The 12951-nt window shown below is 45.6% G+C and overlaps 1 protein-coding gene across 4 annotated transcripts in view; it reads left to right on the top strand.

Moving 5' to 3' along the window:
- Positions 1–12951, top strand: part of aatkb (apoptosis-associated tyrosine kinase b) — a 56160-nt gene extending 43209 nt beyond the window's left edge. For all 4 annotated transcript variants that reach the window (XM_042082010.1, XM_042082011.1, XM_042082012.1 and 1 more), the window contains 9 exons: positions 1932–2019; positions 2870–3003; positions 3671–3755; positions 5456–5577; positions 6273–6422; positions 7607–11177; positions 11355–11499; positions 11769–11987; positions 12443–12951. In XM_042082010.1, coding sequence (XP_041937944.1) covers positions 1932–2019; positions 2870–3003; positions 3671–3755; positions 5456–5577; positions 6273–6422; positions 7607–11177; positions 11355–11499; positions 11769–11987; positions 12443–12471 — 4543 coding nt within the window. In that variant the 3' untranslated portion in view covers positions 12472–12951. The remainder of the gene's footprint in view (positions 1–1931; positions 2020–2869; positions 3004–3670; positions 3756–5455; positions 5578–6272; positions 6423–7606; positions 11178–11354; positions 11500–11768; positions 11988–12442) is intronic.

Below are 12951 nucleotides of genomic sequence, written 5' to 3' on the forward strand. Positions count from 1 at the left end.
CTTGGAACAGGTCTACTAATTCACTACATACTGTAGTACATATATTAACTGTGTTGGTTCACACTTATTGCTCTTTGATACAGTGGCATAAACCCATTAAAATGAAGTGTACCAGTTAAGTACTTACAATTACATATTACATGTATGTTGTGTCATTGGTGTCTTGGAACATGTCTGCCATTACCCTACATACTGTAGTACATGTATCAACTGTGTTGGTACACATTTATTACTCTTTTGATACAGTGGAATAAACCCATTAAAATAAAGTGTACCAGTTAAGTACTTACATCTACATATATACATCCTGTAATTGATGTGTTAAAACGTGTCTGCTGTTACACCACACAGTACATGTGAATTAGTAGACCTGTTCCAGTTTATTCCACTGTATCAAAGAGTAACAAGGTTGTAGCAGCACAGCTGTTACATGTACATTGAAGACAATGAGGCCTTGACTGGAGCTAAGCATGCTTTGTATATCAAATCTATCATGACCCGATTTACCCCATCCAGCAGGTCTCAGGTCAGCTCTTTGCCTCTGATGAAAATTTAGGCAAATTGGCAAAGTTTTGTAAAAGCACTCAGTATTACAATGTAACAACGATATGTAGGTACTCACAAATACATTATGCAAGTACAATGATAGTACCTGATAGTACATGTTGTTACACAGGTTGTACCACTGTACCTAATTAGGTAAGTACACTGTAACAGTGACACATTAAAATAAAGTGTTACCTCCATTTCTCCTCCACCTCTTTTCCACTTTATTTATCATCCATCTTCTCCTCCACCTCTTTTCCACTTTATCATCCATTTCTCCTACATCTCTTCTCCACTTTATTTATCATCCATCTTCTCCTCCACCTCTTCTCCACTTTATTTATCATCCATTTATCCTACACCTCTTCTCCACTTTATCATCCATCTTCTCCTCCACCTCTTCTCCACTTTATCATCCATCTTCTCCTCCACCTCTTCTCCACTTTATTTATCATCCATCTTCTCCTACACCTCTTCTCCACTTTATTTATCATCCATCTTCTCTCCTCCACCTCTTCTCCACTTTATCATCCATCTTCTCCTCCAGCTCTCTCACTTTCACTCTGCCATTTTATTGCCGCACTTCTCAGTAAGTAACATGGGCTCTTTTAACCTTGCAGCAACAGTAATAATCTCCCTCTTCATCCCTCCTCTCTCTCTCTCTCTCTCTCTCTCTCTCTGTCTCTCTCTCTCTCTCTTTCCCTCCCTATCTCTCTCTCATAACCCCTCCACTGCTCTCTGTGGATATTTCTCCTCAGAAACGGCGCCTCCTAAAATAGCCTCCCACACACTCAGTGGGGCTTAAGCGGCTTCCCGTCCACTGGAGAGGCCTGTAAACCCTGAGAGCCCAGGGCTACTGGCAGCCTCTCCGAAACATAACAACCACACAGCCGGCAACTTGAACGCTTCTCGTTTAGCCTGGTCCACTATATTTTGGGTAGAATTAGCTGCTACTAATTGTGTATCTTTGTGGATGACAGTGTCAGTGTGTAACATATGTAGGCATCTGTCTTTAGGCTAGAGGGCCTAGAGTGTAGAGATATGTGAACCCTAACTTTCTATTGATTAATACCATGGAAAAAGATAACACACACACACTCTCTCTCTCTCTCCCCTGCCCCCTCTCCATCCCTCCCTCTCTCTCTCCATCCTTCTTGCTTTCTCGGCCTGAGACACATGTGTTCAGCAGCCCTCTGGCCTTTAGAAAGTTGAGAGCATGATCACACCAGAAATTCTCTCTCTCTCACACACACAAAAAACACACACACACACACACATACACACACACACACACTCCTACTGTCTTTGCATGTGTGTTGTGTTGTGTTGTGTGGTTCTGGAACCTCTAACCCTGTCTCTCCCTGTGCTTCCCTTTCTGTCCACAGGGGGCTTCATCACCCAGCCCTGCTGCAGTGCCTAGCCCAGTGCACCGAGGTCACCCCCTACCTGCTGGTCATGGAGTTCTGCCCACTGGTGAGTATCGGCCAGCTGTCGAGCAGCTGCTCTCACACCTCGGTTTCCACTCACAGTCATGGAACAGGTCTCATTCAGAGGGATATACAGGAGGTGGGGAGTTGGTAGGGTAGTGGCTAAGGAACTTGGCTAGTATGCAGTCCAGTTGCTCCAAGTAAACTGGCCCCTGCAATCACCATTTGCTAAATGCATAAATACATTTCTGTTGTTTTAGATTTAAATTTGTTATCAATACTTAACCTTGAACTCACTGTTACTTGGTCTATGTTATCAGCTTGAGTTTGATTCTTAAGCTGGTGTTTTGCAGACAATCTCTAGGGTTTTCCTCTTAATTTGGTGAATTTGTTCTGTATTTGGAAATCTCTAGCTTTTTAGTGTTCGGAATTCATTGGCTAAAGCTTGCAATGAGTGCTGTGTACTTGCCTGTTTGCCAAACTGTTAGTCCTGTAATATTCATACATACTGTAGCTATGAGGGTGGCATTGCCCCCAAGTGGACACAAACAGTATTGCAGGCTATTTGAGCACACTGGTCTTTGCATTTTGGTCTTGCATACAACATTCTACAGGCATTTCAATCGTCTATTATTATGTTTGTATAGGGATTACTTTTTACATTTTGTTGAGAAGCATTTTGTGTGCAAACACAGAAATCAGAGGAAAGAGTAGGTTGCACAAACGGACAATATATTTTTCCACTCAATCCATTGTAGTCTATAAAACGGACAATGCATTTTTCACTCAATCCATTGTAGTCGATAAAATTCACATTCTGTATTATCAAGTATATCTGATGTGACACTCTCTCTGGTGGCTCAGATGCCATGTCTGATGGTGTTTGTGTTGTCCAGGGCGATGTGAAGGGATACCTGCGCAGCTGCCGAGCGGCTGACACAATGACCCCTGACCCGCTCATCCTGCAGCGGATGGCCTGTGAGATCGCCTCGGGGCTTCTCCACCTCCACAAACACAACTTCGTACACAGGTGAGCCTCCACTTGGCCTCCTACATACACACGCGCACGCACGCTTGCACACACACACACAGTGTGTACACACACAGGCACATAGATAGATGCACACATAGCCAGAGACAAATATGTGTGCACACACCTACTCTCTGTCTCTCTCTTTCTTTTTCTCACACACATATGCTCACAGACATACACACAGATACACATGAACACACATAGACACAGGCGGGTACTCACACACACACACACACCTTGTCTAGACCACCACTTGTCTATCCTGTCCTGAGACTTGATGACCCCCTATTCAGTCGCTCCTCATCCAGTCCCCTGCTGACCCGATGGCTGCTCACCGGCAACAATATCCTGGTGCTGCCTGAGTGTGTCTCCAAGACTCCAGCATCAGTGATTTTGTTGCCTGGGGTAACCCTTTGTCATCAGATGCATATGTATCACACCCTCACATGTCCGTCTCACGTTTGTTTTTGTATGGTTAGCATTGAAGGTGGCTTGGCAGTTGCCAGGCAACAGTAAAGCTTGATAGACCGTTCTTGTAACATTTTATGCATGCTAATAATGCACAAAGCAATGCTTCCATCAATTTTTGTTTACTAATAACCACTGTTTCAGAGCACTAGACGAGTTCACTGTCATACTGTGAATCCTCTCTCTTTCTACTCAGTGACTTGGCCTTGAGGAACTGTCTGCTCACCTCGGACGTGACGGTCAAGATAGGAGATTATGGGCTCTCTCACAGCAAGTATAAGGTACTGTAGGTCTAAAGCAGAGGGAAACCAATCTTCTAACTCATCTGCCACTGATAGCATTTTGTTGCAGTGCTAGCCTAGCACGCCTGATTTTAATACACTGAGACTGTTCAACTGAAGGATAAGGCATCATGAGTGACAGGATCAGCCTCAATGCTTTTAGTAGAAAGATTTGGATACCCTGCACTGTTTTTGTAAGATTAATATACACTGCAGTTATAAGCTTTGATATAAATAATGCATATCTAAGGCAAGAGTATGCAATACTGTATCTAAAACATGTTTCTGTTGGTAGCTTGGTCTTATATTATCCTCATATTCACATAAAGGACAAATAACAACCTGAGCTGTCATTCCCACATTACATTCTGTGCTGGTGTTGTAGGCGTTTAGCTATTTAGCTTACTAATTTTAGACAAAACCCTGCATAATGCCTCTTTAATGATTGTTCCAGGACTTTGAAAATGTAATGCACTTAACAAAATTAAAACCAGGTCCATTAGTCACTGACATACTCCTGACAGATTTATGTACAGTAATTATTTGCACACAAACACTGGTCTATTGTGTAAGGGCGGTCAAAATGTTACCAATAACGGAAAACAGCTGACGAGAAGGTTCAGGCGTGTCAGAACTTTATGGGACAGTAAGATGCATTAGACTTGTGAATATTATAGAAAACACACGTAATCTGACTCCATAATTAGTAAACAACCTACAATATCACTAAACCGGTTATAAACCAAATGTTAAACGCAAGGGCCTGGCACACCAAGAGTTATATAAATGGTAGATCAAGGGACAGTTTAATACTGCAATACACGGTAGTTTAAATGTTACAGATGTCAAGTAAACACACAAAAAAATCCTGGGATGAATGAGTGAGAGAAAAGAGAAAGGGAATACAGAGACAAAGAGTGTGAAAGAGTAGATGAGCAGGGCAGAGAAGAGAAGCCAAGCTCTTGAACACTCTCCAGGTGTTTGGTTTTACTAAAACTCATTCCTATGCATTTGCCAGTGACCAATCCCTGTTAAGATAACACTATACCAACCATTAATCAAGGCCCAGCAGAAATCACATTGGACTAGCTGGCCTATAAAACTATGGCACATATTTCAGATTGTAATGAAACCATGATCAGACTGCTCTCTATATAACAAGGATTAATTAGAGACCAAACATTAATATTTTACATTAATACACAGTACAATTAAACAATCTTGAAATACCACTCATCTGGACTCTTTCTGACCCTGGTGGGCTGAGTCAAATGATCAAAGGACACAGGGGATGCAATTAGCAGCATTGTGATCAGGCCTTGGGTGTCTGGTATAATCAGTCCATATGATGCAAACAGCTTGCTGGGAAGCTGTGGTGTGACTTGCCGGGCAAATAATGCCATTGTCCGTTCATCTAGATGTGATCATTCTCAGAGTGGATTTTGCATCATTTATTATGATCTGCTGGATAATGTTGTTTAGGAAAACATCATTTGTCATTTTGCAGTGTTTAACCCATTGCAATGCTCAATGGTTTGTCATGTAGTCAAGGACAAGTGTTGTCAGTGTTGTCTCATACTGCTGCTAAGACATACTGACATATAATGCTCCCTTGTCCTGCTGGTAAGACATACTGACATATTATGCTCTCCTGTCCTGCTGGTAAGACATACTGACATATTATGCTCCCCTGTCTACAGGATGACTACTTTGTGACATCAGATCAGACGTTGGTGCCTCTGCGCTGGATGGCCCCTGAACTTGTTGACGACGTTCATGGAAACCTACTTGTGGCAGATCAAAGCAAGCAAAGCAATATCTGGTGAGTGCATACTGTACCTTTTCATACACGTGTTCTACAACTGTGGATACTTTAGGTTTATACTGATTTGTTTGACTTGGTGAATCAGGCCTAAGTGTCAAGTGCCAAGTCCAATTCTATGGCTTTTGGATTTCCACAAGATAGTCATTCACATATCACAGTCCTCCTTTACGCATGTATTACTTAAATCTAGAATCATTTTGCATACAATGGAAAATTAAAAAGTAAATTTAAGCACTTTAAATTGCGTAACAGTACATTGTATTGCATCTTCAGGAAATGTGTAGCAGTAAAGTGGAATTTGCTCAACTGCCTAGACTTTTCTCTATGTAGACTTATGACTGAGCTCAAAGGTATCCACATAAGAGAGCTGTAAAGGGTCATTCACACCAAGAACGATAACAATAACTATAACCATAACAATAAAAGTGTTCACATTGAACAACGATAAACAAAAAATTTGATGGGTTCTGATTGGCTATTAGCTTTTTATCGTTCTCAAAATCGCTCTGAATGTGATCCGCAACAATATCGTTCTTCATATCGTTATAGTTTATGTGTAAACGTTGTCATTCATGTTAACGAGAACGATATTTGTTTATAGTTATCGTTATCGTTCTTGGTGTGAATGTGCTGCTCACCCATACAGTAGACTCTGCTATGAGAGGTCTAAGCTGAGTTTGTGTGTTCTGCAGGTCTCTTGGCGTGACCATCTGGGAGCTGTTTGAGCTGGGGAACCAGCCCTATCGCCTCTACTCAGACAGACAGGTGCTCAGCTACGCCGTCAAGGACCAGCAGCTCAAGCTGCCCAAGCCCCTGCTCAAGATCCCTCTGGCGGAGCGCTGGTGAGCTGCCCACTGCTGCTGCATTCTGCCTCCAAGTCCTGATTCCACTGATTCCTCTCATGTTTTACTAATTCTTTCTCCTCTCATCTCTCTCCTTTCCTTTCATCTCCTCTCTTTTTTCTATTTTCTTCTCTTGTCCTCTCCTTTCCTCTCCTCGCTGTTCATTTCCTCTCCTCTTTCCTTCTTTTCCTCTCCTATATTTCTTTCGCTTTACCTCTCCTCTCCTCTTTACCTCTCCTCTCCTCTCTTTTCCTCTCCTCTTTTCCTCCCCTTTCCTCTCATCTCCACTCCTCTCCCTTTTTTTCTCTTTACCTCTGTTCACCTCTTCTTCTCTCTGTCTTTCTACTTTACTCTATTTATGCCATTCCTTCTGGGTGATTCATCCCATTCATGTGTTTCTGACCTCTTATACACTCAAAAAAGGAAATGCCGCACTCTTTCCCCCCTCCTTTCCTCTCTATCTTCTCGTTCTTTCTCTTCTTTTGTCTAAAAGTACAGTCTTCTTTATCACTTTTTTCTTAGCCTTTGCCTAATTCTGTCGCTCTGTCTTGTGCATTTCTCCTCTGAGCGCAGACTTTTTTTTTAATTTGCTCCACGTCTGACTCACTCTCATTGACTTTTTTTTCTTTCTCTCTCTCTTTTCTTTCTTTTTCTCTCCTCCAACTTTCCCTCCTCCCTCCATCACTCTGCTGTCCTGTCCTCGTTTGACTCCTACACTCATTTCTCCTGCAAAGCCCCGCAGGGCCTGTGTATTTTGTCCTGTCAGAAAAAAGCTGACAGAAACAAACAGACACACACATACGCATGCACACCAACACAAATGTTTATCACGGATGAAAAAGTAATGAGGTTGAAATCTGGTTATTACCGGAGATGCAAGTGCTATTAGGCCTCATTTTTTACAGAGACAGACAGCATGCAGTCATTTCCCGTATGGATTTCAATAATTATGCAAATACTTTCATTTCCTGTATTCCAGTGAATCGATGTTCATTTCCCAGCAAATAATTTGTTCAAGAGGAGTGTGTATGTGTGTGTGTGCGTGTGTGTTTGCGTGTGTGCATGTGTGTGCGTGTGTGTGTGTCTACCTTCATGTCTTTGTGTCTGCTGTGTGTGTGTCTGTATTTGCATGTTTCAGTGTAAATAACTGATGTGTTATTGTTGGTTTTTCTCTTGTTCTTCAGGTATGAAGTGATGCAGTTCTGCTGGCTCCAGGCTGACCAGAGGCCCAACGCCGAGGAGGTCCACCTCCTGCTCAGCTACCTGTGCGCCAAGAGCGCCAGCGAGGCAGAGGAGGACTTCGAGCGGCGCTGGAACTCCATGCGGCCCAACACCGCCACGCACAGGCACCACGGCCTGCACGGTGCTGGAGCGATGGCCCTGGAGATGGCCGCCCCGTCCGCCTCCACCACCTCGTCGTCCTTCCCCTTGCTGGAGCAGTTCTCGGTGGGCGACACCTACCACTCGGAGTCCGGCGACGACGTTTTGACGGTGACGGAGACGAGCCACGGACTGAACTTCGAGTACAAGTGGGAGCAGGCGCGGGCCGAGCAGTCGTACCACCATTCGTCGTCCACGGGCACCTTGGGGCAAGGAAACCCCCTCTGCCAGGAGATATACTACCCACCAGGGGGCATTGTCGGCGGCTGTGGGATGGACGGTCTCACCCTTGGGGTGTCTCCGTCATACTATGAGCCAAAGCAGCTTCACGCTCCAGGGGTAGTCCCTGTGTTGAGCGCCCACAGTCCCTCGGTGAGCAGCGAGTACTACATCCGCATCGAAGAGCCAGTCGACTGCAACGTTGATATGGAGTACGCCACCTACAGCCCTGAGTTCGGGGGCAGCAACGGGAGCTTTCTGACAGGAAGCGGAGACTCCGGAGAATGTATGAACTGCCCTGCGGAGGTGAAGCCGTCCATCGACTCCTACTGGGCTGCTGACGTCCACAAAAGCAGTGCCTACGATTCAGACAACACAAGCCCTGCCTTGTCCCTAACCATGGAGCCTCTGCTCGGCCAGGTTTCCAGTGGTAGCCCCCTCAGGCCCTGGGAGTCGGGACATTATGTCTCCTACAAGGACCGTGATGGGGGCTACTACTTTGAACACTCGCCTCCCATAACGATGGAGGGCTACATTATTGGGAAGCCTCCGGAGCCTCACCAAGAGAGCTGGGGGTCCCGTAGCCTGCGGCAGGCGCTGGGAGAGCTGGAGAACCCCCTGGGGATTTCGCCTTCTCTCGACAGCCCCCGCCAAGGCTACGGCGACCCTTACCTGGAGACAAGCCAAGGCTCCATCATTGGGAAGAATGTGACAGGCGGCTACTATGACATGATGGGTTCCCTCAGGAAGACCATGCCCAACTCTCACCAGGTCAGCATCAACATGGAGACAGAGGGGGCACTCTTTCTACGGCACGGGGACAGTGACAGTGAGGATGACGATGACGAGGAGGATTTGTTTGTCGAGAGGCAGGCGAGAGGTGGCTGGGCCGGTCATCTCAACAGCAGCAGCGCTAGCGCGTGCCGGAGACAAAGCTCGTGCCAACAGCAGGACGCCTACATCGATTTCCACTACACCATGCCCACGACGGATGTCGAGGATTGCTGGTCAGATGAGCAAAAGTTAGCCTACCATCACCCTGCTAAACCGATAGACTATCTAGAGGCCACCCCAAAAGACAGTGGTTGTGTTGCACATGGAAGTCATTATCCACTGGTAACGGCAGAGTGCAATCCCTATGTCTACATATGTCATGAGACTATACCAGATAAGGTATTGCCTGTGGAGTGCTGCCAAGTAGTGGAGAGTCCTCACTTCATCGATCCCCTCACTGGTGCAGTTGTGAGGAACTGCTATATAAATGACTACGAGAAGCTCATTGGAGCACCCAGTGAAGGCAAGAAAGAAAACAAAGAGTTATCAGCCAGGGGTGGTGATTCGACCTCAAAGGCAAAATCCCTCAATAAGTCAACTCAGTATGACCTTACAGAGCAATATGTGGACATCACTGTGGAGGATTCTTCCGCTAAGAAAGAGGAGAGTGTCAAGGAGATTGCACCGAAAGAGTCCGAATCTGTGATTGTGGAAATAACTACCTGCCAAACAACAGAACCGAGTCTTGCCATGGTTGTCCAGTCAGAACCTGATTCCGAAGTGAGTCGGACGGCAGACAGCGGGATCGACCGTGGACACTCCAGTGTCAGTCTGGTGGAGATCGATGACTGTAGTGACGACGATATCACTGACGTCACCTCGGCGATCTTCGGTGACCTCCCCATGGACTACGTTGAGACTGGAGACTATGCCACTTCCTCCCCTGCTCTGAAGTCCCTCCAGAAGCAGGTGGGCACGCCAGACTCCATGGACTCCATTGACCTTCCCTCTGCCACAGGCTCTAGCGAAGCCTTCAGCCCTGCCTCGCACCCGTCAAGCTCCCCCAAAGCCATGGACAGTGGCTACGACACCGAGAATAATGAGTCCCCCGAGTTTGTGCTCAAGGAACCTCACGAATCGCAGGAGCCAAAAGCCTTCGTCCAGCCCCTGGGGAAACCGATTATCTCCGCGAGCTTGGATGAGGAGAAGGAGGAACCAACTGAAGCTGTGGCTACCTCTGTCTCTTTGTCAGCTTCTCAGAGCAGCGAGGGAGGGCTGGTAGCTCTAAGTCAGGACAACCCTTACCGCGATTCGGCTTATTTTTCAGATTACGATGCCGAGAATGAGAAACTTTCACGGGATGAGGAAGAAGAGAAAGAGGGAAAGAAAGAATGTGAGATTCAAACGGTTGAGGAAGCGACAGATGTAAAGGTCGTCATTTCAAAAGAACAAGATGACCAAATAGAAGAGAAGGTCCATGTGTCCCAGGAAGAGAGAGAGGATAATGGTCCCACTGAAAATAGGGATCTACTTCCTCAACTGGAGATCACTGAAACAAAGGACACTATCACGGTCTCAACCCCCTGCCCCTCTTTTCCTCTTCATTCTGCAGTGGAAGGTCAGATGAAATCAGAGAAAGAGTCTTTGCCAGATGAAAGACTAGAAATTGGAGTCTTGGGTGAAGGCATGCTATCTGAACAGTCTGCAGACCAAGAGGGGCGGGGTTCCACCCCAACACTGTCCTGTGATGAAGTCTCCAAGGAAACAGAAGACACAGAGATTCCATGTCCACCCCTTGATTCCAGTGACACAAACAGTACCACTGAATCAACCTCCAATTTCAAAGTGGGAGAACATAAACAGGAACAAGAAGATGATGAAGAAGAGACCTCTAATACAGAATCTCTAGTTGAACTACCCAAAGAAGGAAAACAGAGAGACAGCAAGGAGACAGACAGGAGTGTATCAGCAGATACCTCCTGCAACAAGGATCAAATCCCCCAAAGTGGTCAAGAACAAGAAGAGGAGGTGCACTCTAAGATCTCTGCTCGTGCCTCCTCCCCTCCCCCACCCCTTCGTCCTCTGGAGGGTCAAGTTTCGCCTGCTGATGGAGAAGAGGCGGATGAGGAGGATGCTGACACGGACGACAGTGACGAATCGGACGAGGAGCTGAGGACCTACAGCGTTCAGGAACAGAGCGAGGAAAGCGAGGACGAGAATCACCCGGTGCCCATCGTCATCAGCGACTGCAGCGACGCCCACAACCTCCGCAGCCTGCTGAAGATTCCCACCTTGGTGTCAGAGTCGTCCATCGATGAGTCGGAGGCCAAGAAGAAGGTTGTGTCCTTCTTTGATGACGTCACTGTCTATTTGTTCGACCAGGTGAATGAGGCCTATCACAGCTAATTTCTTTTTTCCACTGAATTACTGTAAATTACTTATATGCAATGAATTAAAGCAGTAGCTACAAACCTCTCGGCAGGCAATACTAGTTAGTGTACACATACTGTATAAGGTATAGAAAGACATTCATTAACTTTATGTATTTTCTTGTCACAGGAGAGCCCCACCCGGGAGTTGGCAGATCATGGTTTTCCTCCAGGGGCCGAGTCCGCTAAGCAGGGGTCAAAGGTCAAAGAGCTACGCCCACAGGAGAAGGTTGCTGTCTCTGATGACTCCTCAGACGGGAACATCTCAGAAGAGAGTAAGAACCAATCAAACAGACCAAATATGAAACATTTAGGTTAACTACAGTGCATATAACAAGATAAATAAATAATGGTACCCGGTAGAGCTAGAACATTTTTCTCTTCCTGTGTCTCCCGCTCTATCTGTTCTCCTTTGTCTGTCCCCTCAGTATTTTTCCTGTCCTTGCCACCTCTCTTGAAAGTGTTGGACACATCATTTTGCATACTGGCATGTGATTAAGACTTACAGTAAGACTCAATCTCTCTCTCCGCTCTCTCTGCAAAGGTGCTGGCTTTGAGTGGGAGGATGACTTCCCACTCTTGTCCGTCGGGTCCTCAACAACAAAGGTCGCCCCAGAACCTGAGCCAGCTCCGCCCAAGCTGCCGCCTGTCACTGTTGAGACCAAGCCCACCATTCAGTACTCCCGCTTCACCGTCTCGCCCTCGACCATCTCTCGCTTCTCCATCACGCATGTCACCGACTCGGACATGGAATCCGCAGGAGGTGAGCCTCTTCATTCAGTGGTTTCAGTAGTTTACACCATTTGATCTCTCTGGTTTTCTTTATGTGTATGTCATTGTGGATTAAAGCATCTGCTAAAATAATTACAATTTGTAAATTTGAAAGTCAACAGTTAGGGATTTATTTCTGAATTTGTTCTGATTGAAGGCCAACACTGAAATGTATCCTTTTCATTGGATGTACTTACTGGCTACCATTTTTGCTGTTGCTGATGAGCTTATCCATGCATGATAATGGAATCAAAGTATTACACTTTTCCTTGATGCTTAATCCTGTACCCTGTAAGGGTCAAACAAAATTAATATGTCAAAAAACAATAATGATAATAACAATTAGCACAGCTGAATGAATAGTATGCTGCACTAATAATGATTTTAACTGTATCTATAACTGCAATTTCCTTCCTCTTTCTCTCTCTTCTCTTCACCCTGTCACAGGGAGCAGTGAGGATGGAGACAGAGAATAAGTGGAAGCCATGTTATCGGACTTGAGAATCGCCCCTTGTTTCTGGATTAACCTTTTCAGGCTCTGTATGTTTTGGGGTATCAGGACAATACGCATGCCCTGGTGTCCTTTGAAGACAGTGCCTCCTAATGTCAGACTACTCAACCCTGATTTTTTATCAAGCAGGGTCCCATATAGAACATGGACAATATGAAGACAAGTATGAAACTACCAACACCACAGATTGGTGGTTTATATATCTATAGACAGGCAACATGTTACCAGGAGTCCACATACAACAGGGACATTTTAAACCATTTTGAAGAGAAAGAAAAAATACCTTTGAAAAAAATCTATTTGTTTTGCCGTGGACTTTGATTCGCTCATGACTTTGTTAACGCATTAATCAGGATGTTTAGCAGGCCAGGCCCGTATCTGTGCTCTACAGGATTAAAGCACCGTTGGGAGAGAAGAACCACAATAATAAAACTGTCAAGCCCAA

This window comes from Alosa sapidissima, chromosome 24, assembly GCF_018492685.1.
Source record: "Alosa sapidissima isolate fAloSap1 chromosome 24, fAloSap1.pri, whole genome shotgun sequence".
NCBI lineage: Eukaryota > Metazoa > Chordata > Actinopteri > Clupeiformes > Clupeidae > Alosa > Alosa sapidissima.